Here is a 27,309-nt window from a genome sequence, read left to right on the forward strand (position 1 = left end):
TATATTATGTATTGCTTTATAAAGATACTGTTAGTACCAACTATGTCTAAAACTAATTTTATCAACAATTTATATATAGAGCTAACTTTGTCTTCGATTTCTTGTTCTGGTGGCAATTCTTCATATTTTAGTCAAAGATTTTTAAAATACAACACACACAAAAAATAATTATTTGATCAATTGATATATGTAGTCTCAAATGGGATTTGAACTCGTGGCCACATTGCGTGAAGACTTTTGATTCAAGCACGTCAAAAATAATCTGGGTTAAACCTTTAATCATACATGATTTTTTTCCTATATTGAAATGCATGATAAAAAATCTCATGTATTTATAATCAACTGACTGATAATTCAAGAAAATCTGAGTTTCTCACGGTTGATTTGTTATGTGGTGATTTAGTTAAAACACTGTAAGTCAAGCATGATGTTTAACCACAATAAGTCAAGCATGATGTTAAGATTAAGGTCAAGTTCAGGGTTAGGTTGAACCAGTACTAACTGACCAGTGGTCAACTTGACTTCTCACCCTGCCAACCCTGTCAACGATCAGCTCAGCGTTACTGACGTGTTTTATTTTTCCCCAGATGGCTGACAACCCACTGTACCAACCCTGCCAGCAACCCGCCAGGTTGTCCTCGTGACCAACCATGCACGACCACCCCCAGACAAATTAGCCTAGCCTAACCCCCGGGGAGCTGGCCTGACGTCATCATATCCCAACTCAACCAATCGGATGTGCCGCCATGTGACTGCCGCCAGCCAATGGCATGCTAGTCCCGGCCTGACATGGAAAAACACATACAACAGACAAACGATCGGCTGCAGTGTATAAAGCAGGTAGGTCAAGGTCACACAACAAGGTCACACACAACAAGATCACATACAAGAGACAAACGATCGGCTGCAGTGTGTAAAGCAGGTCGGTCAAGGTCACATACACCAAGGTCACATACAACAAGGTCACATACAACAGGGTCACATACAACAAGGTCACATACAACAAGGTCACATACAACAGACAAACGATCGACTGCAGTGTATAAAGCAGGTCGGTCAAGGTCACATACACCAAGGTCACATACAATAAGGTCACATACAACAAGGTCACATACAACAAGGTCACATACAACAAGGTCACATACAACAGACAAACGATCGGCTGCAGTGTATAAAGCAGGTAGGTCAAGGTTACATACAACAAGGTCACATACAACAAGGTCACATACAACAAGGTCACATATAACAAGGTCACATAAAACAGGGTCACATACAACAGACAAACGATCGGCTGCAGTGTATAAAGCAGGTAGGTCAAGGTCACATACAACAAGGTCACATACAACAAGGTCACATATAACAAGGTCACATAAAACAGGGTCACATACAACAGACAAACGATCGGCTGCAGTGTATAAAGCAGGTAGGTCAAGGTCACATACACCAGGGTCAAATACAACAGGGTCACATACAGATAGGTCGACCTATACGCTTAACCTATACACAGTGGACAATGGTCAACATAAACACTATTTTTATACCCCAGTATTCCCTAGCCCTAGTATTCCCTAGCCCTAGTATTCCCTAGCCCTAGTATTCCCTCTGCCCCGATAGTTCCTCTACCTCTCATACTCCTCTGCCCCAGTATTCCCCCTCCCCCCCCCCTCTCTCTCTCTCTCTCTGCCCCATTAGTTCCTAGTAGCTCTGCCCCAATAGTCCCTCTGTCCCAACAGTCCTTCTGCCTCAGATACTCCTCTGCCCCAGTATTCCCCCTCCCCCCCCCCTCTCTCTCTCTCTCTCTCTCTCTCTCTCTCTCTCTCTCTCTCTCTGCCCCATTAGTTCCTAGTAGCTCTGCCCCAGTAGTCCCTCTGTCCCAACAGTCCTTCTGCCTCAGATACTCCTCTGCCCCAGAATTCCCTCTCTTTCTCTGCCCCAGTAGTTCTTAGTCTCTCTTCCCCAGTAGTTCCTCTGCCCCAGTCTGCCCCCAGTAGTTGCCTTCTCCAACATTCCCTCTATGCAACCACCCCCCCCCCCCATACCCATACATTAGCTTTATACCGAACTGTCACATGATTAAACAGAGTGAATAAATATCCACCCGACTACACATATCACTAATTAGTACCTGAACAACACACCAGCATTGTAAACATCCATTCTACCTCCCCCCTCCCCTTGTTATCTAAACCCTAAGTACGTCTCATTTGTTATGACGAGTACTTTAAACAAAAAAAAAGGTGAACACATGCTACTAACATATGAACAGACGAATCTTCAGGAAGATTAAATTCATAACTGGCCATGTTAATGTGCGCAACAGCTGAGCGGATTTGGCTTGGTGCTCACGATAAGGGTCTGGCCTGTGGTGGTGACTCGATTGCAATGTGTTGCTTTATCTATGTTTTATCTCCAGGTTGTTCTATAATCCCCGGGGGAACTGAATTTGTGATCACGTGATGCGTGGTTTTAAAAACATTTGTTTTGGGATTTGTCGTCGTGTTGATGTTTTTTGTCGAGATGATGTTGTGTGTCGTGTTGATGATGGCGTTGTGGGTAGTGTTGGTGACAGTCTATGTCGTGTTGATGACGTCATGTGTCACGTTGATGACGTTGTGGCCGATGTAGATGGCGCAGTGTGTGGTTTTTGTGACGTAATGTGTCCTGTTGGTAACAGTATGGGCGGTAGTGATGTTATAATGTGTTGTGGTCGTGACGGAATATATTGATGACGTGTTGAGCGATGTTGATCACGTGATGTGTAGTTTTCAGGACGTTATGTGTCCTTCGTTTGACCTTGTGGGTAGTAGTGATGACGTCAAAAGCGGTATTAGTGACGTTGTGAGTGGTATTAATGGTGTAATAAATCGTGGCGATGATGAAATACGTCGTGACCACAACTTGTTGACAGCGTTCCTTGTTTAGTTAATACGTCAAAAAGTAAAATAAATAAAAATAATTCTCTCCCCCATTAGCCTAAGGCTGGAGTAAGCAGCAATACAATAAATGCTTCAGCATTTTAATTACATCAAGAACCGCTTGATAAATGATACGTTTGTGACGTCATTGCCCGCGTCTTAAATCGCGCGCGATTGCAGGTAATGATAAATCAATTGTTTTTAGTTGGCTTCAACTGGCGGGATTACAGAGCTGAGTAGACAGGAAGATGTGCTCTACTGCATGCTGGGAAGTGCCAAGTTCGCCTAAAGGCAGAGTGGGCATATGCCCAGAAATTTACCACAAGCTATGCACCGTGTACTTAATGGATTTTTTTTTTTTTAGTTTTAATTACAAGTAAAACAAATGTTTGTTTTCTAGTGAATTCCAAAAAAAAAAATGTGTTGGCTCCTTCTAGATTGCACATAAACGTATGTAAATCTACATAGATTAGATCTGTATGGGTTCAAAGATTTGCATCGCATAGACCGACGATATTATTACTACTGTGGTCTGTTAAATTAATGGTTACAACTTAATGGGGTAATATCTGAGGTTAAATTAATGCCTCATTTCGTCACATTTTAAAGTGATAGATTTTCGTCTTTTTAACTAGCAGTATGCAGTGGCGTAGGCAGGGGGGGGGGGTTATGGGGGGTCATAACCCCCCCCCCCATAGACCCCTCGGTATATATAAAAAGTATAAGGGGGGGGGGGGTGCAAATCGAAAGTTTGAGGGGGGGGGGGGGTGCAAATGCAAACCGAAAGGTTGAGGGGGGGGGGGTGCAAATCGAAAGTTTGAGGGGGGGGGGGGTGCAAATCGAAAGTTTGAAGGGGGGTGCAAATCGAAAGTTTGTCCCCGGGTAAAAATTGGAACCCCCCCCCCCCCCGCCTTGAGACGATCCTGGCTACGCCACTGGCACTATGCTTCACTCTAGGTATGCTATAAGCTGCTAGAAAAGCTCCCCATCCTATATGCTAGTGCAGTTAATATGCTACCTTCATGGTATGTTGCAAGCACATTTCAGCTAAACTTCAAATATGCTACTAGATCTAGCTGATGCTGCTACTGTAGGGGGGGGGGGGTGGGGCGCGACGCACGTCATGCTGTTACTAAATATAGCTGGGCTAAAAGTGACGTCACATGACGTGACTTGCTACGGTCACGTGGTCTGTTCATTAACTTAAAGCACCAAAGCGAGTCGATAATTTGATTGGCTAATTTTTATATCAGTCCTACACTACTACAAACACAGGACACCATTCAAAAACAGACCCCATACAAAAACAGACCCCATACAAATAGAGACCCCATACAAAACCCATTCTTCAAATGTTAACAAATATCAAACCCACACACCTTCAGTTTACAAATACAAAACCCACACACTCACACACCCTCAATTAACAAATACAAAACCCACACACCTTCAGTTAACAAATACAAAACCCATTCTTCAAATGTTAACAAATACCAAACCCACACACCATCAGTTAACAAATACAAAACCCACACACTCACACACCCTCAGTTAACAAATACAAAACACACACACCGTCAGTTAACAAATACAAAACCCACACACTCACATTTAATAAATACAAAACCCACACACCTTCAGTTAATAAATACAAAACCCACACACCTTCAGTTAACAAATACAAAACCCACACACCCACACACCATCAATTAACAAATACAAAACCCATACACCTTCAGTTAACAAATACAAAACCAATTCTTCAAATGTTAACCAATACCAAACCCACACACCGTCAGTTAACAAATACAAAACCCATTCTTCAAATGTTAACAAAAAGCAAACCCACACACCGTCAGTTAACAAATACAAAACCCACACACCCACACACCTTCAGTTAACAAATACAAAACCCACACACCCTCAGTTAACAAATACAAAACCCACACACTCACACACCTTCAGTTAACAAATACAAACCCCACACACCTTCAGTTAACAAATACAAAACACATTGTTCAAATGTTAACAAATACAAAACCCACACACCCTCAGTTAACAAATACAAAACCCACAAACCCTCAGTTAACAAATTAATTAGCTGTCAAATACCCCATGTTCACTGGCAATGCTAGTTCAGACCACATAATCAATACGAGCCATCTCAATAATTCCTTCCCTAGTGGGGGGGGGGGGGGTGTCATATTGGATGTGGTGTGGGTGGGGTGGGGGGTCTTTGTTTAGCATTGTCTTATGTATCCTGTTGGCTTTCAAACATTAGCAAGGTATAAACACACATACAGCTTAGGTACAAACACACATACAGCCTAGGTACAAACACATACAGCCTAGGTACAAACACACATACAGCCTAGGTACAAACACACATACAGCCTAGGTACAAACACACATACAGCCTAGGTACAAACACACATACAGCCTAGGTACAAACACACATACAGCAATTTGAAAGACCACTCACAATGGTAGACGAGATCACACATTCCAACTATGTAAGTCACGAGGTTTTGCTACATACGCGAAAATCACCCCCCCCCCCCCCAACGACGGAATTTAGGGCCAGAAAATATGGTACACAATTTTCGTAATTGACAAATGGAAGGGTAGCCAAAACAAACCCCACGTCCCCATCACCCCAGCCACTTTTTGCACCACACCCCCTCCCCCCAGTCTCCATATCTAGTAGTATCGTCTGCTAGTGCTAACATAACCGCGCCATATTTCCGATCCTGATCTTATGGGTTCCTGTCCGGCACTACAGGTACCGTCCATCCTTTCCGTCATACCCCCACCTCCTCTTTATGCCCCCCCCCCCTACTATTTACAACATAAGCACACAAAAAATTCCTTTAAGCATCTTTAATATTTCAAAAGATATACACGGCTACCGACAATTATTTATACTTTCCCTCTCAAACTCGATTATGTTTTTGTATTTACCAGTTATGCCCCTTTGGTGTTGTCGGTTTTTTGAGTGTGTAAAGAAACTGTGTTAGACTAGAAAGGAAATCGATAGCACATTGTCACGCCTATATCTCCATTGTCACGTCGACAGACGCCATTGTCACGTCCGCGGACTGCGCCGGTCCACCCGTTTCGATGACGTCGGTGGGTCACGTGATTTGGTGTTTGGGTGAGGCGGGAAAGAGTCAAGTCCCGGGGGTGTGGCCCCGGGGGGAGCTCCTCAATAATATTGATTAGTGCTGTTTTGTTTGGCCCTCCACCGCGCCCCGCCCGGCCAGCAGACGACACAGTTGCTGGAGTTTTATGGGCCTCTCCCCCCCCCCTCCCCTCCCCTCCCCTCCCCCTGCCGGAGCAGCGAATCCTGGGAGCTGCCTGAATGTTAACAACCGGAGAAAAAAAATGGAATCTTTTAAAACACCGCGCATGGAAGAGTTGTCTGTTACTTGAAGGATAGATTAGTAGAGTTGGTCATTTTTGTTGGTCGTCACTACATTAGTAGAGTTGGTCATTTGGTTTTGGTTGGTCGTCACTACATTAGTAGAGTTGGTCATTTGGTTTTTGCTTGTAGAATTGGTCATTTGGTTTTGATTGGTCGTCACTACATTAGTAGAGTTGGTCATTTTTGTTGGTCGTCACTACATTAGTAAAATTGGACATTTGTTTTTTGCTTGTAGAATTGGTCATTTGGTTTTTGTTGGTCGGCACTACATTAGTAGAGTTGGTCATTTTTGTTGGTCGTCACTATATTAGTAGAATTGGTCATTTGGTTTTTGTTGGTCGTCACTACATTAGTAGAGTTGGTCATTTGTTTTTTGTTGGTCGCCACTACATTAGTAGAATTGGTCATTTGGTTTTTGTTGGTCGTCACTACATTAATAGAATTGGTCATTTGTGTTTTGCTTGTAGAATAGGTCATTTGTGTTTTGCTTGTAGAATATGTCATTTGTTTTTTTGCTTGTTTTTAGAATTGGTCATTTGGTTTTTGCTTGTAGAATAGGTCATTTGTGTTTTGCTTGTAGAATAGGTCATTTGTTTTTTTGCTTGTAGAATTGGTCATTTGGTTTTTGCTTTTAGAATTGGTCATTTGGTTTTTGCTTGTAGAATTGGCCATTTTTTTTTTGCTTGTAGAATTGGTCATTTGGTTTTTTCTTGTAGAGTTGGTCATTTGTTTTTTTCTTGTAGAGTTGGTCATTTATTTTCCTTGTAGAGTTGGTCATTTCTTTTTTGCTAGTCGATATGAGATTAGTAGCATTGGTCATATTTGGGGGTAGGAGTTTAGTAATATGGCGGTAACGTGCGTAGACACACCTCATATAGAAGGATGGGGAGTTGTCTATAAATCACTTACAATTACCGTTTCACCTCGTCACCAAAATTCAGCCTAAAAAATCTCCCCCCTTCCCCTAAAATAACTGACCAGCGAAGTTAAGGAAGCTATTCGACAATTTTGTCCTTACGATAATCGCCATTTAAGCAATATCGCGTTTATCAAGTGCTAACTATCACGATATCAAGAAAATATTTTATCCTTTGCTTAGGACTAAGGGCGGTAGGACAAGAGGACTATGCAGCGGTAGGACAATAGGACAAAATGGTGGTAGGACTACTACATAACTACTTTATCTAATCAAAATCAACCGAAACTGTATCTGTTAATGCTTGTCTTGTTCCATTTTAACCAAATTCACACACAAAAATTACTTTCAATTCCTTAAACATTTTTTTTATAAAAAGTAATTTTATAATTACATTTGATTACAATCAAAATAATTACATAACCACGTTTTATTCGAGCAATCACGGAACTTAATAACCGACTTTTATTTTAAATAGAGACCCAGACCGATTAAAATCTAATCAGATAGACATGTAATCTCTCCTCCCACACCTTACCCACCCCACAATTCCTCCACCCACAGTTTACCCGCCCCACAATTCCTCCACCCACAGTTTACCCGCCCCACAATTCCTCCACCCACACCTTACCCTCCCCACAATTCCTCCACCCACAGTTTACCCGCCCCTAAAATTCAAACCCAAACTTTTGTTTCTAAATCTCAATGGTTCGATCAATCACCCCCCCCCCCCTAAATCCCACCCCTACCCAGCGTCCCCCGCCCCCTTCTACGGCAAGATCTAATCGTTACAAGTAACTTGACCCGCCCGTTGGTTTAGGCAAGGGGGGGGGGGGGGGGGACATGGTCAAATTGCTGGCTTAATTAATAGGGGATGAACACATGCTTACCAAATTAAAGTAACCCTCTGTTTACGATTCACTGTGGAATTGTTTTAATGTAATGTGAGAGCGTCTGTGTGAAATAATGATCACATTAGTGTGGTATGGGTTGGTTGTTTAGGTTTGTTTTATACATTTTGTGTACATTTGGTGTACATTTGAAATAGGCCTACATTTTTGTAAAAACTTTGTTTGATTTTTGTTAGAATTTAGTTATATATTTTGGTAATAATTGAGTGTACAGTCACATGAATTAGTCTGTACTTCTATGGTTATTTCTCTTTCCACCACAACTTTGTCAGTTACCTCCCCTTCGTTTTAGTTACCTCCCCTTTGTCTAGTATTGATCTGAAGAATTATGGGATTAGCTCTAATAATTATGTCACCAGCTAATTAATAGAGACCTCAACCTTTACACACGTGTACACACTCACATACACATATATACACACATACACAAACATTGTTGCAAGCTCAATGATATGTTTTAAAGAAATTATTGAATTTGTGTTTAGTTTTATTTTTATTTTCTTTAAGAGATTCGACATTGGATTTAGGTTAGACAGAACGAGAGAGAAAGAGAGAGAGATAGATAGATAGAGATAGAGAGAGAGAGAGAGAGAGAAAGATAGAAATGTTGACGTAGTGTTAACATAAATGTTGTGAATGTATTCAAGTTGTCAAATTTTCTTGTAATTCATACACCTTGTGTATCTTATAAAGCCAGTAACAGTGTCTTTAACTTTAACATCTGTCTGAATGACTTTCTACGGACTCGAACGTGTTTGTCTTTCTATATGTTCAGTAGAGCGTATCTGCTTGTTGTATTTATTCCTAGCTATTCTAGACTATTAACAAATTAACTGATATTTTCCTCTCCCCCCCCCCTACTCCCAGCATCTCAGCAACCCAGGAGGATTCCAGAGTGCGGCCAGGGAACTGTTGGAGTGGTGTTCCGACCAGAGGGCCTTCCAGCTGCAGTTTGAGGACAGTCTTATGGGCTGTCTGACGGTAAGGCATTGTGCTTGTGATATCTCTGTCACTGTGTTTGTGATCAGTCTGTTACATGGACACATCACATTGAATACGTCACTGTGAATACGTCATGTTGAACACATCATATTAAACACATCACATTGATTACATTACATTGCATACATCAGAAATAACACAGCACATTGATTACATTACATTGAACACATCAGAAATAACACAGCACATTGAATACGTCACTGTGAATACATCATGTTGAACACATAGCATTGAACACAACACATTGATTACATTACATTGAACACATCAGAAATAACACACCACATTGTATTAAACACACGAGTATGAGAGCACATTTAAACAGCCCGAATACCTTACATAAGAAACGTATGTCGTCAGATTATAAACGACGCTTGGTTCTCTTCAACCTTAAACCAGCAAGTTAAGATTTGTTGTCCCTGTGTTCAGGGTTTAGAGTTATGTGTTAAACCTTGGTTTAGAGTTATGTGTTCAACCAAAACCAGCACAGTTAAGATTTGTTGTCCCTGTGTTCAGGGTTTAGAGTTATGTGTTCAACCCAAAACCAGCAAGTTAAGATTTATTTCCCTGTGTTCAGGGCTTAGAGTTATGTGTTCAAACTAAACCAGCAAGTTAAGATTTGTTGTCCCTGTGTTCAGGGCTTAGAGTTATCTGTTCAACCTTAACCACCTAGTTAAGTTTTGTCTCCCTGTGTTCAGAGTAGAGCTATTTCCCTGCCCAACATTGATTAGGGCGTCCACGTTTAGAATTTGGGGGTGGGGTACGGGGGTGAGGGGTACAGGGGTCAGCCAGTGCGGCAGATGAGGAAGTTGTGATGGCGTTGACCAACTGATTAAGGTTCCCTCCCTTGTCGCATTGTCTCCCCTAGTTATAGCCAAGACTAATTACAAAAACTCGCTAATGAATATGGGGGATATTGAATTATAAGGACCGTGTCATTTGCGAATGAAAGGGGTGGGGGTGGAGTAGAGGCAAGTTTAAATGTGGGCACGGGTGAGGCGATTGGACGAGGGAGGGAGGGGGGAGGCAAGTCAGGGGGGGAGGAATTGAGGATGGGTGGACAAAGAGAAAGTGAATGATGGGGGAGGGGGGGGCGTTTGATGGGGATTTGATGGGATGTTGAACAAAGGGTGTCAAGGGCGTTGACATGGGGTGTTGAGGGGCGTCATGTTATGGGGAGTTTGGCATAAGTGTTAGGGGGCGTCGTGTTTTGGGGGAGTTAGACTTGGGGTGTTAAGGGGCGCCGGTGTTATGGGGCGTTGGACAATAGGGTATTAGGGGGCGTTTTGTTTTGGGGAGTCGGATAATAGGGTATTAGGGGGCGTCTTGTTTTGGGGTGGACATCAAGGTGTTATTTGGCGTCGGTGCTATAGGGCGTTGGATAACGGGGTGTTATGGGGCGTGTGTTTTATGAACGTTGGACAATATGGTGTTAAGGAGCATCGGTCTTACTGTTCTTTGCACAAGGGGTGTTAGGGGGCGTCGGTGTTATTGGGCGTTGGTCAATAAGTTGTTAGGGGCGTCGGTGTTATTGGGCGTTGGTCAATAAGTTGTTAGGGGCGTCGGTGTTAGGGGGCGTCGGTGTTAGGGGGCGTCGGTGTTAGGGGGCGTCGGTGTTAGGGGGCGTCGGTGTTAGGGGGCGCCGGTGTTAGGGAGCCTCCGTGTTATGATCGTTAGACAAAAGTCTCCAGTCTGTCGAACGCTATCTGTGGAGCGCTACAGGTTATCTTGACCCCATGATCCCTACAGCGACACCGTTAATCCCCGGCTGGCGTCGTATCTCGCTACCTGTGTGCTAATCAATCAGACCAACACAATCAATGAAGAAAGTAAATATTGATTTTTTACAACTCCAACATTCAGAGTAATCAGCTAGCAAACACCGCTGAGGTTGTTTTTTTCTCACTCACTTTGTCAGGACTTTTTCTTTAGCTCGCCGACTTCTTGCTGGCGTTCGTTATCGGGCGATACTTTTGTTTTAAACGTTTCCTATTTTCATTGATTTCTATGCACACTTTTTCTAACAATCAATATATTTTTATCAATTTAATATTTTAAAAAATACATTACGCATTCTTTTTAACATCTATTTTTTTTAATCAATTTTAATCGTACTTTTATTTTTAGTTTGTTTTTGTAACGTGTTTATTGTTTATCAGTTCGCATTAAAAAATGTAAACCTTACGTCGTAATAGTTCAATTATTTGTTACTTAATGTTTCAGTGTGTCATTTTTTTACCCTTTACTTTTCTTCGTTTTACTTCAGGAAATAAAAAAAAAAAACTTAGGAAGACATACAAAAAATTAAGACGGATATAGTTGACGTCATACTTAATTTTTTTCTAACAAGCGGTATAGACATTCGTTTTTTTTTTTAAACAAATTAATTTAAACGATTTGATATTATTTAATTCGTTGACTCCGTTCATTGAGCGTTATCGGTAATTATTTTTAAATCTGTATTGACTAAGTCGTCTTGTCTAAATACGTGTGAATCAGACTGAAAAAAGTCTACCCTCGTCATTAGTCGTTTTGTGTTTCTAAATAGACCCTTTTTTTGTGATCGATCTTAAAAGTAGATTATTTTGTTTTTGATAATATTTTTTGTTGTAGGTTGGGGAATGTGATCGAATGATTTTGTTGTAGGTTGGGGAATGTGATCGAATGATTTTGTTGTAGGTTGGGGAATGTGATCGAATGATTTTGTTGTAGGTTGGGGAATGTGATCGAATGATTTTTTTGTAGGTTGGGGAATGTGATCGAATGATTTTGTTGTAGGTTGGGGAATGTGATCGAATGATTTTGTTGTAGGTTGGGGAATGTGATCGAATGATTTTGTTGTAGATTGATATTAGATTGTAGATTGTAGTAGATTGATATTTGTGCATGTTGGCGAGGGACTGTGTACAAATAGGTCACTCTAGGTCAGGGAATGATATTTGTGTGAGGGACTGTGTACAAATAGATCACTCCAGTTCAGGTCAGGGAATGATATGTGTACATGTTGGTGAAGGACTGTGTACAAATAGGTCACTGCAGTTGGTCCCGCTCTGCTTCACCCTGGGCCAGCCATAAATTAAGACAAGGCTGGTTGGTTCAATTGATTGCTCATTAATTCTCCAAGTTGGACTGTCCCAGGCACCGGCCGTGGTGGGAGGGTGGGGGAGGGGAGGGGAGGGACGAGCAAACTTGGGGTTGCTACTAGAGTCACAGAGCAAATAGCACCGCCCCGTTTTATCGCAGCCTCGTGTAAACGGCATTTGGGTTTGTTGTATGGCATCCTAGGTTTGTTGTATGGCAACCTTGTTTGTTGTATGTGTCCTAGGTTTGTTGTATATGTCCTGGTTTGTTGTATGTGTCCTGGTTTGTTGTATGTATCTGGGGTTTTTGTATGTGTCCTAGATTTGTTGTATGTGTCCTGGTTTGTTGTATGTGTCCTAGGTTTGTTGTATGTGTCCTGGGTTTGTTGTATGTGTCCTAGGTTTGTTGTATGTGTCCTGGGTTTGTTGTATGTGTCCTGGGTTTGTTGTATGTGTCCTGAGTTTGTTGTATGTGTCCTGGTTTGTTGTATGTGTCCTGGTTTGTTGTATGTGTCCTAGGTTTGTTGTATGTGTCCTGGTTTGTTATATGTGCCCTGAGTTTGTTTATGTGTCCTGAGTTTGTTATGTGTGTCCTGAGTTTGTTATATGTGTCCTGAGTTTGTTGTATATGTCCTAGTTATGTTGTATGTGTCTTGGGTTTGTTGTGTGTGTCCTGCGTTTGTTGTATGCGTTATGTCAACGCCGAGTGTAGTCACGGGTACTGAATATAGTCCGAGTATAGTTGGGTGTTTCCTAGTTGAGCAGCTTCCTTTTGATAGTTTGTCTTGTGCATACAAACTTGTTATAAAACTGGTTGTATGGGATTGGTGAAGTGGGTAGATGGGGGGTGGTGGTGAATTGGAGTCGTCGTAGTCGTTCCCCCCCCCTCACCCCCTCCTCACCCCGTGATTGTAAAATAGATTATTGAATAATCGCGAATAGAACTATCTGGAAAAACCAAAAGTAAAAAGATTTAACTCGACAAAAAAAATCGATCCATCTAGACGTCACGTGTCAACTCTATTCTGCCGATGCACTGGCTCGGCCGCCATACTTAAATGACGTCAATAATTAACCTTTTGACCTGCTTAATTAATCTCCCCACACAGACTGATCAGCGTTTCCATGCTCGGCGAGGTGAGCTCCCCTTGTTCATCAAAATGGCCGTCGGCTGTGACGTCATCGTTCTGTTCTCCGTCTTTAAAAAAAAAAAGCTAAAAATAATACCGGCCATTTTTTTTACTGAAATCTGTAGAGAACATGGCTGATGTAAAACATTGGAATATTTCTCATGTTAGCTTGTGTGTAAAACCTGCCGGGGAGGGGATGGGGGCGGGTGGGTATTGTCGAAGCCCCTAATGGTGTTACTCTGTTCAATTGATTTCGACCCCGGAACTAGCCAGATTTCTTTGCGCTGAGGGCTTGATTTATAGCGAAGATTGGACCCCTGCCCCCTCTCCAGAACTCCCCCCCCCCCCCACCCCCACTCAACTCCCTATTTTTATTTATCAGGGGAAAAAACTCTCATGTAGAAACGGTGGAAGCGAACTGATGACGTATGAAACGGGATTAAGGAAGGAGGGGGGATGGAGATGGGAATGGGGATGGGTAGATGGGGATGGAAGGGTGGATGTATCTAACTGCTGAAAACAAAATTTGAGGAGAGAAGGCGAATCGCAGAATCAGGTCATTTGGTCGCCTGGAAGAAAAGGGGGGAGAATCTGTCAGTGCCAAGTGGTAAAAAGGGGAGAGAAATCACATTAGAGGATCCGATTGACCCGGGCTGTGTAAAGCGAATGATGAATGCAATGGGAAGGAGATGAAAGATGTTTTACAGTCGGCCGACATGGATGGTAGCAAGATGTAGTGATGTCATCGATTCTTGTGTACAATCGGGAGTTATCGGTCTTTGGCGTCATAGATATGCTTAATCTCGTGATGGCCAATTTTATGGACCGTTCGTCCTGGAGGACTTGTCCTGCTTTAAACAGCTGGGGCGTTACCGGCTTCAGTTGGCTGTAGACTGGTACAGCTTCCACACCCAGCTAGCTGTAGTACTATTACAGCTACCTATTACAGCTCCCAAAGACAGCTACCTGTAGTACTATTACAGCTACCTATTACAGCTCCCAAACACAGCTACCTGTAGCCAACAGCTACCATGCACCACGTGAAAGAAACCAAGAGAGAACAAAAATTATTATCCTAATCAAAGTTTTGTATCGTCATTGATCTGGTAGTGACAATAACAACACAAACAAATGGGGGGAGGGGCGGGGGCGTTGTGTAATACATAGCTCGTGTAATTAGTTATCAGAGGGTGCATGAGTTTAATTAAAACGTCAGACCTTAAGGATATTTTCAAATGTTTCTTTAACTTTATTTCAAATCTCTTGAACTGACATCTTATGCTCGTTTGAATTAAATGCCATTTAACTGACATGTTAAGCACTTACGTTTGTTAATTATTACCTAGATTGTATTTTACTATATTTTTTTCAAATGTCATTTAATGACATATTGTGTTATTTTACTTCAAATGTCATTGAAGTGACATTTTATGTTCTTAAGCTCCAAAAAACTTCAAATTGAACTGATGATATTACAGGAAATAAAATAACAACGAGCTTTTGAGCTTTGAATAAAAGTAGGTGAGCTAAAAATAGAACATAGTTTGAGGCAAGATCATGATACCAAGATTTTCTTTACGAACATGGTTGGAGGGGGGGGGGGGATTTTAATCAAAGGTTTTATGATTATTAATTTTTAAAATATTCATATTCATATTTTTGTTTAATTAATTTCATGGCCATGTTTTTAACGTGAATGTGTCATCTGTTTCGTGCTTGCTTGAGGTGACTACGTCATCATTTTCTGTGTCCACGTAATGTGAGTACATCCCCTTTGTTGGTGTCCACATAAAATGGCTACGTCATTATTTTTGGTTCCACATAAAGTGACTACGTCATTACTTTTTGTGTTCACATAAAATGACTACGTCATCATTTTCTGTGTCCACATAAAGTGACTACGTCATGACTTTTTGTGTTCACATAAAGTGACTACGTCATTTTATTAAGCACGAGCCAAGCAAGTCACGTGATACAAATTATCTTCTCCTCTTCATCATCACCAGGCCTCAACATTAAACCCCCGCACATCCGCACAACGTCTGCACAATGGGTGCACAATTATACACCGATTACTCCTTATAATACGTCTTCCGCCGCCTGACACCCTCCCCCCAGCAATTAAATTCGACGCCCCTGATTGCTTGTGATAAAACCAGCTTTTATTGAGGCGGCCGATCGATTGGAGGATTGGATGTTATTTTCACTTGATAGATTTGCAGAAGTCAATTGGTTTGTTTGCCGTCTGGTTCGATTGTCTGAATGTAATGGGGGGGGGGGGGGGGTGAGGGTGACTGTATATTTACTAGGAAACGTGTGTCTTTGTGTCTTTATTTAGCCGCCGGGCGTTTTTAAAATCACCAGCCACTGTCTCTGTTACACTATTCTACTTAATAAGCGGGAGGGGGAGGGGGGGCATTTATTGTTTGTCAAGACGAACCAACAGACGTGATTTTTTTAAAAAATTATTATTATTTCTTTTTTAAAACAAACACCTACGGCCAAAGTATCATTATGTAATCATTACATAATCATTACAGAATCAATCATTACATAATCCTTACATAATTATAACATAAACATTACATAATCCGATTCTTTATTCCAGTTAGCACAAAACATACGGAACAAATGTCTTGGTACAGTTTGTTGTTTCTCATATTAGCATTGCCGTACTGATCCAATGTTACAATAGAGTCCTTTCATATGACGTCACGTCCGTTCGTGATACCTACGCCCGCCGCCACAGTGGTGTACACCAGACGTAAACACAATCAGCTGTTCGCCAGCGCTGGACGTGTTCACCAGCGCTGGACGCGTTCACTGTATGTAAAGAACCGCACCCGCGGAAAAGGAAAAATACGTTAAAAAACTTGAACTCTTATACTGTTATTGACAGTTTCGTATAAATAAATATGTGGACAAAATTTCTAAATAAAAATACTGTTAGTAATACTGTTTGCGTTTAGAGTTAAAGTAGCCGAATCTGATCAAATGCAGTTCTCGATACTTTGTTTCAGGTAAGGACAGTAAAATAATAAACTTCATTTTAATTATAAAAGATAACTATTAATAAAACAAATATGCTCGACCTTCACAAATACTAATAGTAAAAGACAAAGTCAAAAGTAATAATAAGAATAATAAGATCTAATAGTAGGCCTAATAGTTCAATACCTGGCTCCGCTGGGTAGACATAGAATCTAGAATCTACTTCTTTACTTAAATTTAATTACAAAATTTAGATCTACATTCGATTCAAAATACACCCATAATAAATCAAAAGTAGTCATAATAGACCTAATAAAGCATTTAATTGTCTCTAAGATCTAAAATCTCGCTCTATTATCTAATCATTTTTTTAGCAAACGAAATTTTCTGAAATTGAAATAGATTGTATGACTAGACTTAGATCTAGAATCTGCTACTTAAATTGTAAAAACTTTATACAAGCATGTAGTTGATATTATTGTAGTAGAAGGCTTTAATAAATTACTAAGGCCTACTTACTTTGTTGTCTTTTTACAGCAATATGTATCTGATACTGGACTGAGTTTAATTAAATTCAAATTCATATCTAGTAATTGGTCTACTAAGTTTTTGTAGCCTAGTAGTACAATCTGGATCATACCAGCCAACAACAAATAACCACATTATTATTATTTGGTTAATGATTAGGCTAATTTTTTTTTTAAATCCACTGTTTATAAAAGAAACAAATCAAGCTAGAAACATTATAAGTGAGATGGTTTAGAATAATAATGGATCCAGTCTACAATTGATACAATTGCAGGTCTACATAGGGCCTACAGTCTAGTAGTTTACAGTAGGCACCTAGTGTGTAGCTAGTATACTAGTGTGTAGCTGTCCAGAGTTAAGATTCTTAATGCTTTCCCCTGATAAGCCGTGTGTGCTGTAAATGACATAACATGACACCGAGGTGAGAAGTGTTGAGGGGAGAGCAGTGGGACTTTCCCCTTTGTTCTCCCTGCTGGGCCCTGAGGGTCAAAATTATATAAGAAATACTATCTCTGTGGGGCTGGGTATCACGGAGGTGAGACATTTTCAGGGGAGGGCAGGGCAGACTCCTCTTTGGTTTTATTGTGGGCTAGATACAGGTGGGGGCAGCCATTATGAGGGTTGAACGTCAGTATTAATGTGTCTGATTACTTCCCTGCTGGATTATAAGGGTCTTAAATTGTATAACATGCTACCCAGATTGGTTATTACCCATGGATTATATTAGCCGTTGTAGTGTGGGTTTTATAGGAGTTAAGTGGTCTCACGTTTGCTACAGTAGATAACCTATAATATATTACTGCATTTGATCAGCTTCGTCTACTTAAACTCTAAACGCAAACGGTATTACTAACAGTATTTTTATTTAGAAATTTCGGCCACATATTTATATTATCCACGAAACTGTCAATAACTGTATAAGGATCTTCAATTCCTAAGAGTTCAAGTTTTTTAACATATTTTTCCTTTTCCGCGGGCGCGATTCTTTACATACGGTGAACACGTCCAGCGCTGGCGAACAGCTGATTGTGTTTACGTCTGATGTACACCACTGTGGCGGCGGGCGTAGGTATCACGTGATTTAGGTCACGTGTTTGCAAGGACTCTATACAAGTTCTTGGACTTAGCCCATGTGTTTGGCGCTAAGTCAACAGTTACTAATAGGACTAAGCCGCAATGATTGTCTAATTAGTACCGTCTCGTTGTTAATTAAGACTAACAACTTTCGACAGATGCTGTTATGTTCAGACAGGCAACATTTGATAGATGCTATGCCGGTTATGTATTGACTATACGACAAAGAGAACTATAAGCTAAATATTTTTAATTTTTTTTTGTTAATATTTGATCAGCTGTTTCACACAATATAAGCCACTGGTTAGGATTGTTTATGAACATTTTGAAATAATCTTTGTTATCTATTTTGTAACAACAGGCATGATGATTTTTATACTGGTATTGTTATACTCGTGTTATTGGTGTACAGACGTTATTCTTTTTAATACCATACAGTTACAGAATCTTATTCTAAACAACAAAGTAGATTTTCCTTTCTATAAGTGCCAGACCCCCCCCCCCCCACTCCACCCCATCCTCTTTGTTCCTATACCTACCCCATCCCCTCCCTCCCTACTTTACTACCCATTTCTCACCTATAAACCTCTGACTTCTGAGGCTAGCTTAAAACTATGCAATGGAATATGTAATCGGATATGTAATGGAATATTAAATGGAATAAGTAGTGAAATATAGAGTACAATATGTGTAGGAATATGTAGTGGTATGTAATAGAATATATTGTAGACTATGTGAAGGAATACGTTATGGAATATGACGTTCTGGAATAAGTGATGGATTAATTTCAAAATGGTGATCAGTATGTGAGTAGACCAAAATGTTGATAGACCTATGTCTAGATCAACATGTTGATAAATATATGCATAAATCAACATTTTGATAGACCTATGTCTAGATCAACATGTTGATAAATATATGTATAAATCAACATTTTGATAGACCTCTGTATAGATCAACATGTTGATAGACCTCTGTATAGATCAACATGTTGATAGCCTGTACGCTAGAGAACACACGGTGCTTTAAGTGCGAATCATCAACTTTACAAAACCATTTTTTTTTGTCTCACGAGTTTTCTTTTGTAAGCATTTACTTCCCTTGGATGCTGCCTGTTTTAAATAGGTTGCTTCCGTTCAATGGGTTGCTTCCCTTACAAAGAAAAAAAAACGTTGTTTACCTTTCAACTAAACAAATTTAATTTTTGAAATTACTAATTTAATCTGGGCAGCAAACAGGCATTTTATTGTTGTGTCGGGCTGATCATCCGTCCAGCAACCCTTGCGTTCCATCCAGCATCCGTCATACGTCATCACTTGGGTTGGTTTTGTATAGATCGGGTTCTTCTTGACACATCACAAATACGGGTCTCGTCTTTAGAACCCGAAAATACGGGTCCTGACAACCCACAAACACGGGTCTCTTTGTGACAAACCACAAACACGAAGCTTTCATTGAAAACCCACAAACACGGGTCTCTATCAGGAAACCCACAAACACTGAAATTTCATTGACAACCCGCAAACATAGTTCCATGGGTTTCCCATCAACAACCCACAATCTCGGGTTTTAACTTGACAACCCACAAACACGACTTATCCATTGACCCATAAACACGGGTCTCAGCGTGACAACCCATAAACACGGGTCTCACCTCGACAACCCATAAACACGGGTCTCACCGTGACAACCCACAAACACGGGTCTCACCCTGACAACCCATAAACACGGGTCTCACCTTGACAATCGATAAAAACGGGTCTCACAGTGACAACCCATAAACACGGGTCTCACCGTGACAACCCTTAAACACGGGTTTCACCTCGACAACCCATAAACACGGGTCTCACCTCGACAACCCATAAACACGGGTCTCACCCTGACAACCCATAAACACGGGTCTCATCGTGACAACCCATAAACACGGGTCTCACATTGACAACCCATAAACACGGGTCTCACCTCGACAACCCATAAACACGGGTCTCACCCTGACAACCCTTAAACACGGGTCTCATCGTGACAACCCATAAACACGGGTCTCACATTGACAACCCATAAACACGGGTCTCACCCTGACAACCCATAAACACGGGTCTCACATTGACAACCCATAAACACGGGTCTCACCGTGACAACCCATAAACACGGGTCTCACATTGACAACCCATAAACACGGGTCTCGCCTTAATTCACCTCCGACTAACCAAAGCCCACACGTACCGTTTTACCCTCCACCCCATGACACAATTATGTAAGATGTAAATACCCCGAGGGCTGGTCTCTTACATGGGAGAACAATGGGACTGCTTACACCGTCACCATGGCAACCAGAGACGGAAGTCTCAAACTCGAGACTTCGTTTTTACTAACACCCTGACTCTATGCAAACAACGGGGACAAAATATAAAAACAATCTTTAGAAATTTAAGATGTTTTGTTCTTTTTCTTGTGCAAACCTGGTTTTGTTTTCTTCTTCAATGGAGGGCTAATTTATTGTAATAAGTATGAAATAGAAATAGTATTAGTAGCCTCACAAATTAAGGACATTTACCAATACAATAGACGTTTCGATCGTAGGTCTTCGCCAGCATACATAAACGTGGTTAAACTAGACAGATATTTTCTGGAATAAGGGAAACAACCAAGAAATCCTCGCTTGTCCCGTTGTAATTCAACACGGTGGGGTGGGGGTGGGGTGGGGGTGGTCAGCTGCAGACGGGGGAGGGTGGGGGCAGTGGGTGATGTGTCGACGGGCGGCGTGTATCTGTGCGGTCAGCAGATAGCCAGATGACCGGTCAGTTTAGATAGCCGACCTGGTGGAGATGGACGCAAGTGTCGGGCTAGTCGGGGTGTTGTACGGCTGGAATGTCAAGTCCATCTTGACAGGCGTACATAAGGGGGGGGGGGGGGGGAGGGGGTAGTTATCGTACTGTTAAAATGTGGAGTAGGATGGTGAAAGATGGAATAATCTGGGAAGGTGGGGGGTGGATTTTTGTGCTGATATGTAGTTGAGTTACAAGGCTGGTGAAATATGAAATATAAAGCTGGGTAGAAGTTAAATGTTGATTTATTAGTAGGGTTGTTTTACTCCTGTCGCTTTAATCGGAATAGCCATAAGCCAACTCAGGTGGTCTAGTGTTTGGTACATGTTTGATAGGTGTATGGGAGCTGTGATGGGAGCTGGGCTGTGATGGGAGCTAGGCTTTGATGGCAGCTGAGCTTTGATGGGAGCTGTGATGTGATGAGAGCTGTGTTGTGATGGGAGCTGTGATGGGAGCTGTGATGTGAGCTGGGCTTTGATGGGAGCTGAGCTTTAATGGGAGCTGGGCTTTGATGGCAGCTGAGCTTTGATGGGCGCTGGGCTGTTTGGAGCTGTGATAGGAGCTGGGCTTTGGTGGGAGCTGTGGTGGAAGCTGTGATGGGAGCTGGGCTTTGGTGGGAGCTGTGATGGGAGCTGGGCTTTGATGGAAGCTGGGATAGGTTGAATCTGTGCGAGAGCTCCTCTAAATAAATGAAAATAAAAAAATAAAAGTTAACCCACTTGCGATCGTTGAACCCCCCGGGGGTCAAAAGTCAAGGTCTCATCCTCGCCTAACCATCCATCTACCGTAACAGGGGAGATGGTTATCTCAGGTGAAACCGACCACGTGACTCCCGTGTCCAGGTACCGATGTGACAGGCAATGTGTGACAATGGGGTGACAATTTGATTGTGGCAATTTGACCCGTAGAGATAACACAGATGGGGGGGGGGGTACGGGTGGAGGGGGGTGGAAGAAATCGGCGTGTTCAGTCAAGCGTAACGCACACATATTCCATCAACCCGGCACATTAAATAGCTACCTGGGGGGGGGGGGGGGTTAAAATTTAGATGACTAAGTAAAAACAGGAAGTTGTCTTGTCCCTTTTACTTGTTTTTTTACTAATTCTCCCCCCCCCCCCACTCTCATCCTCTCCTTCCCCCCCTCCCCCCACCACCACCTCCTCCCCATCTTACGATTTAGCAAGACGCCATATCTGTAAATCACCCGCCCCGAAAAGGGGAGGTAATTCACTTGTTTCAGTGGAGGTAAGTCGGCAAGGGTTAAGGGAAGGCAAACACGATCAGGGGAAGTAAATCACCCAGACGAAACAACCTAATGTACAACCCTGCTGATGCTTAAACGAGAGGTACAAATGGAGGGTAGATTTAGTTACCATCGACCGAGTCGTATTCCATAACCAACGCTAAACAAAACTTCCGGATGTCAATAAACAATATTCTAATGACTTTTTTAAAGAGTGGTATAAGTCTTTGTTTACATATGTATGTAAATATCATCACACAGATGTGGATGGAGCAGACTTTAATTACTCTAAAATTTAATTATATTTGTATTTTTTACCTGAAATCATCATCATGCCAATATCGGATATTTCCGTTTCCGTTTATTAGCGTTGTTTCCTAAAATCAACAATGTTATAATTATCCCCCTTCCTAATTCATTGATTACCTCTCTTTGCATGAACATCATCCACATACCAAAACGAAGCCGCAACACCCCCGCTCACTGCCACTTTTTTTTTCCTCTCCACCCCTCCCCATCCACACCATTCGCTACTAAACTCCACCATCGTACCCCCTGAATCGTAAATTCTAGAAAAGAAAAATCTGGAAGAAATCCTCAGCGGATTGAGGAGTGGGGGGGGGGGGGGTGGTGTAGCTCCCACCCGCCCCCCTTGACTAGTAAAGTCTGTATTTAGTCAGCGGCCAACCTTCTGTCGACAGACACAGACATTAGTCATTGACTCTCAGCGGCACCTCGCGTTTAAGGCGGCCACGAGGAGGAGTGATATCAAACTGGGAGGAGGGGGAGGAGGGCGTTGGGGGAGGGAGGGGGCATAAATCATACTTTTTAAACAAGATGCTGAATATGAAGAGGGGTGGGGGGATCAGTGTTCTGACGGCGCGGCAAGAGAAACAGCCTTTTGTGAGCGGAAGTGACGTATCACGTGAGCACCCTCGCCAGAGCGAGACTGGGGGGTGGGGGGGGGGGGGTGATGGGGTTGATAGACTGCCCGCCCTAATGGTCAGCACAACATTAAATTCATGTTTTACCTGAGGCGCGTGCTGACCTGTCATTTGACAGCAGGTCACTTGATATTGATAATAGGTCATTCGACGACAGGTCATGTTATAACAGGTCATTTGGTTAAAGGTCTTTCAAAAATGTTATTTGGTAATTCGATTGCAGTTAATACAATAATACGTTATTTGCTAAAAGGTCTTGTAATAAATATGGCATTTGATAATAGGTCATTGGATTATATGTCATATTATAAAAGGGCATCTGATTAAATGTCTTTTCATAACTGATTATTTGATTACATGTCGTATTATAACAGGTCATCTCATAACAGATCTTTTCATAACAGGTCATTTGGTAATAGGTCATTTGATTACATGTCATATTATAACAATTCATCTTACAAAAAGGTCACTTAATACAAATTTACTAACATCCAATAAGTCAATACAGGTCATTTGCATATATCGTATAATATATAATATAACAGATCACGTGATAACTGGTCATTTGACAACCGTGTAATAAAACACCAATATAGAACAGGTCATGTAACAACTGGGAAGTTGCTAGTGTCCAATATGCTGTCTCTCAATATACATGCACGTACTGGTGTGGACTAGACAAGGTCTATAACATTAGTTCATTTTAGGAGACACAAGTCCTACACTTAATAGAGAACACACCTGGTTTCAGTGTGTAGCACGACTACACCTTACCTCGGTGTAAAACATGAACACACCTTACCTCCCTGTAAAACATGAACACACCTGGTTTCAGTGTGTAACACGAACACACATTACCTCCGTGTAAAACATGAACACACCTTACCTCCCTGTAAAACATGAGCACACCTGGTTTCAGTGTGTAGCACGAACACACCTTACCTCCGTGTAAAACATGAACACACCTGGTTTCAGTGTGTAGCACGAACACACCTTACCTCCGTGTAAAACATGAACACACCTGATCCAGGTGTCCGGTCTCCCCCCACACCTGTAACTCACTTACACCTACAACTTAACAGCACGCCATATTTTCATCCTCTTTTCATCCTCGTTCATCACCCCACGTTTCAACTAAATAATCATCCGTCCTACGGCTGATAAAATCATCACCCAGTCAATTAAACAACATCAATCATCTGCGATCACCTTGACTTCATTTCGGTTATATCCCCTTCCCCTGAATTTTTAGTTACCTCCCCCTGGCCCAGCAATTAACTCCACTTACCTCCGCTTTATATTTCCTCAACAATTTCATCAAGTTAGAGTTAATGTAAGTCTGGTTAAGCGCTGGTTATAATCGAGTGTAGATATAGTTACTAACGTGAGCGTGAGGTTTCAAAACAAAGGAGGAACAAGGCTTTCAGATGTCAACACATGTGTAATTATGATTTATCTGAGCGTCAACACATGTGTAATTATGATTTATCTGAGCGTCAAGAAATCAACATCTTACATCTGTAGGTAAATATTGTCAGACGCCGGGTGGGTCGGGTAGACTTTAGTGACTATAAAGTGGAATTAGTTTTGTTATTAAAAACCTGCTAGCAATTTTCTTAATGTTGGTTTAATTAGGCGAGTCCAAGAGGTTGCGAAATTGGTTAACGTTTTCGTAACACAAATTTGTAGACCTCTTTTTAATTGGGCCCTCTCTTTAAACATTGGGACCCCCCTCCCCCATGTTTGGCACTGATCACCCCTCACCCACCTCTACTCGCAAAGTGTTTCTTTTAGACATTTATTTTTCTTCGGGGGGGGGGGGGGCACTAGAAACTTTCGGTTGGGGGGTGGACACTGGTTGAAGAGCCCTATATATTTTGTAAATAATTGTATTCTTTCGGGGGTGGGGGTGGTAGATGTTCTTCGGTGGGGGGGGGGGGCGACTTATGCTTCACCCCCCCCCCCCCCCCCTTCCACCTGCTTCTACCCCCTTCCCTTGCTAAACAACAAACATACAATCTGAACATCAACGCTATTAAATCTTACCCAATGCTACTCAGTGTTTAATGCAGTTCAAACTATTCAAAACATCACACGCTCTTATTGTCGGTTTTCCCTTGTAATTGTTTAAAGTCTACCCCTGGTCTTAGAGGCATAAACTCCGCGTTAAAGTGTAATCCAGTTTAAACAGCCCAGAACAAAATGTTGACTGCTAGCCTTTGTCAGGTAGGCGCAAACTATTTTCGCACCGCGGTCGTGCTTTTCCGCACGGAGACTGGGGGTTTTCCCGATACCGTCGCCAGCTTACACGTGTACATTTTTTTTTCTAACAATCCTTTCTCGCTTGGCCCCACCCGCGTTGGGGGAGGGGAGGGGGAGGGGTGACAATGGCCTAGACCTTGAGGTCACATCACAGCAGACACGGCCCAGTTGTCAAAGTTCACGTGACATTTTTTTTTTTAGTTTCATCCTGGTGGGGCATTTATACTAAGGGACATTTACGCTGTGGGGACATCTAAACTGAAGAGACATTTATACCGAGGGGACATTTATACTGAAAGGACATTTTCAATGTGGGGACATTTAAACTGAGGGGACATTTACACCGTGGGGACATCTAAACTGAGGGGACATTTATACCGAGGGGACATACACAACTAGAGGACATTTATACTGAGGGTGCATTTATACGGAGGGTACTTCCGTTGTGTTTTTCAATTGCTAGCCAAATTTAAGTGACATCTTTACATTTAAGCTTACCATTTACATCATACAAAGGAGCATTTTATATTTAAAAAATAATTCTATGACATTCGCACCTACCTATTACCCCTCCCCCCCCCCCCCCCCCCCCTCCTGAAATCCGTCAAAATCCCGAGAATGCAACATGAAATGACTAATCGCTCTAACCCCACCTCCACTGCGACAATATGTCTAGAGTGCAAGAGTTGATGACCACAAGCCCTATTCCCCCATGCGGCAAAATGTCCAGAGTGCAAGATGCTCTGACCAAGTGGTCATTGACACATTAGTTGGACAAAGAGCTCCCCCTCCGTGATCCACTAGACCTCTCACAGACTTGACAGCATCTGAGACTAGACGTCAAGTTTTTTTGTCGTTGACTTCATTGACTCTTTGACGGAAGTAGTAAACATGATGTGCCGTTTGTGATATAGCCGTACCCGAGTCAACAATCTAAAAATATCTAATTACTGGTCACGTGCCATCAAAGTAAGGATAAAAAAATAATCTGGTCACCTGAACTTTATTACATGATTCTACATAAGAACACAAGTAATGATATCTTAACCCTTGGGCTAACGCTAACCCATGTTTATTAAGTTTATAGGTGTTCATATTGCAAGTCTTTACAAAGCGTTGAGATTCGTTATCTACTAATTTATGCGAACATTTATTCACTTTATACATCCCTCACACACTCACACTAAGTATAAGTAAATAATTTACATTTTATATTAATACCCCCCACACACATATATATACACATTTCAAAACTCTTTTACACTAGTACATATCCATTTAGGAAGCCCCCACCCCAACTAACGTATACATATATACTCATTTTAATACCCCCCCTCCACTGACAAATACACACACACACCCACACGTTGAAATGCTCGGTCCCTACCAGTAATTAAACCCTCGACTTCTCGCTCCGTCTGATTAAGGCGTCGCCAACCATACCTCAACCATACTGTAGAAACAGGAAGTGGGTGGACTGCGCATGTGCGGACAAAAACCCTGGACTCAAACATCCTGTCCGGCGGAGTAATTTACTGCTCACCCATTCACATGACCTTCAACATGACAATGTCCTTGAGAGTTTTTGCCAGTCGGGTGTTTGTCCCATGTTTCACAAAAAAAAAGTCGCCGGCGCTGGGTTAGTTTGTTTGACCGCACCCCCCCCCCCCACCTCTTGGTGGACGGGCTGGGAAACCTCACCTTTATGCGACCCTACATCTGCCGAATGAACATAGGAAACTTCATTTTTTTTGTAAGACAACTGGGATTTAGTTTTTATGTGGTAAATTACTTTTTGTTTTGCCATTCACGGGATATAAACTGTAATCCCCTTTTAGTTCTTGTGCAGATTAATTCTGGTTCTAACTTTAAACCGTTTTAAATTATTTTTTCTTCTATAAAATATGATCAACAATACATTTTTAAACTTTAAAAATTAACTATATCATTATTATTTTTTTTTTTTTTTGTTTAACATGAAACATAATAGTACTAACAATGCACTGTAGCTTTTAACCTCCCTGAGAAAAAGTTGAATGGGGCTGTTTTTTTCCCTCCGTTAC

The 27,309-nt window shown here is 41.8% G+C and overlaps 1 protein-coding gene across 4 annotated transcripts in view; it reads left to right on the forward strand.

The window, feature by feature from the left end:
- The first annotated feature begins 604 nt into the window (after nt 1-604).
- LOC131931346 (zinc finger MIZ domain-containing protein 1) overlaps nt 605-27,309 on the forward strand; it is a 114,888-nt gene continuing 88,183 nt past the window's right edge. For all 4 annotated transcript variants that reach the window (XM_059288123.1, XM_059288125.1, XM_059288124.1 and 1 more), the window contains exons 1-2: nt 605-840; nt 9,034-9,147. In XM_059288123.1, the coding sequence (XP_059144106.1) occupies nt 790-840; nt 9,034-9,147 (165 nt within the window). In that variant the 5' untranslated portion in view covers nt 605-789. The remainder of the gene's footprint in view (nt 841-9,033; nt 9,148-27,309) is intronic.

The sequence above is a fragment of the Physella acuta genome, unplaced genomic scaffold (genome assembly GCF_028476545.2).
Source record: "Physella acuta isolate Inbredline_101_S28 unplaced genomic scaffold, ASM2847654v3 ptg001947l, whole genome shotgun sequence".
Taxonomy (NCBI): domain Eukaryota; kingdom Metazoa; phylum Mollusca; class Gastropoda; family Physidae; genus Physella; species Physella acuta.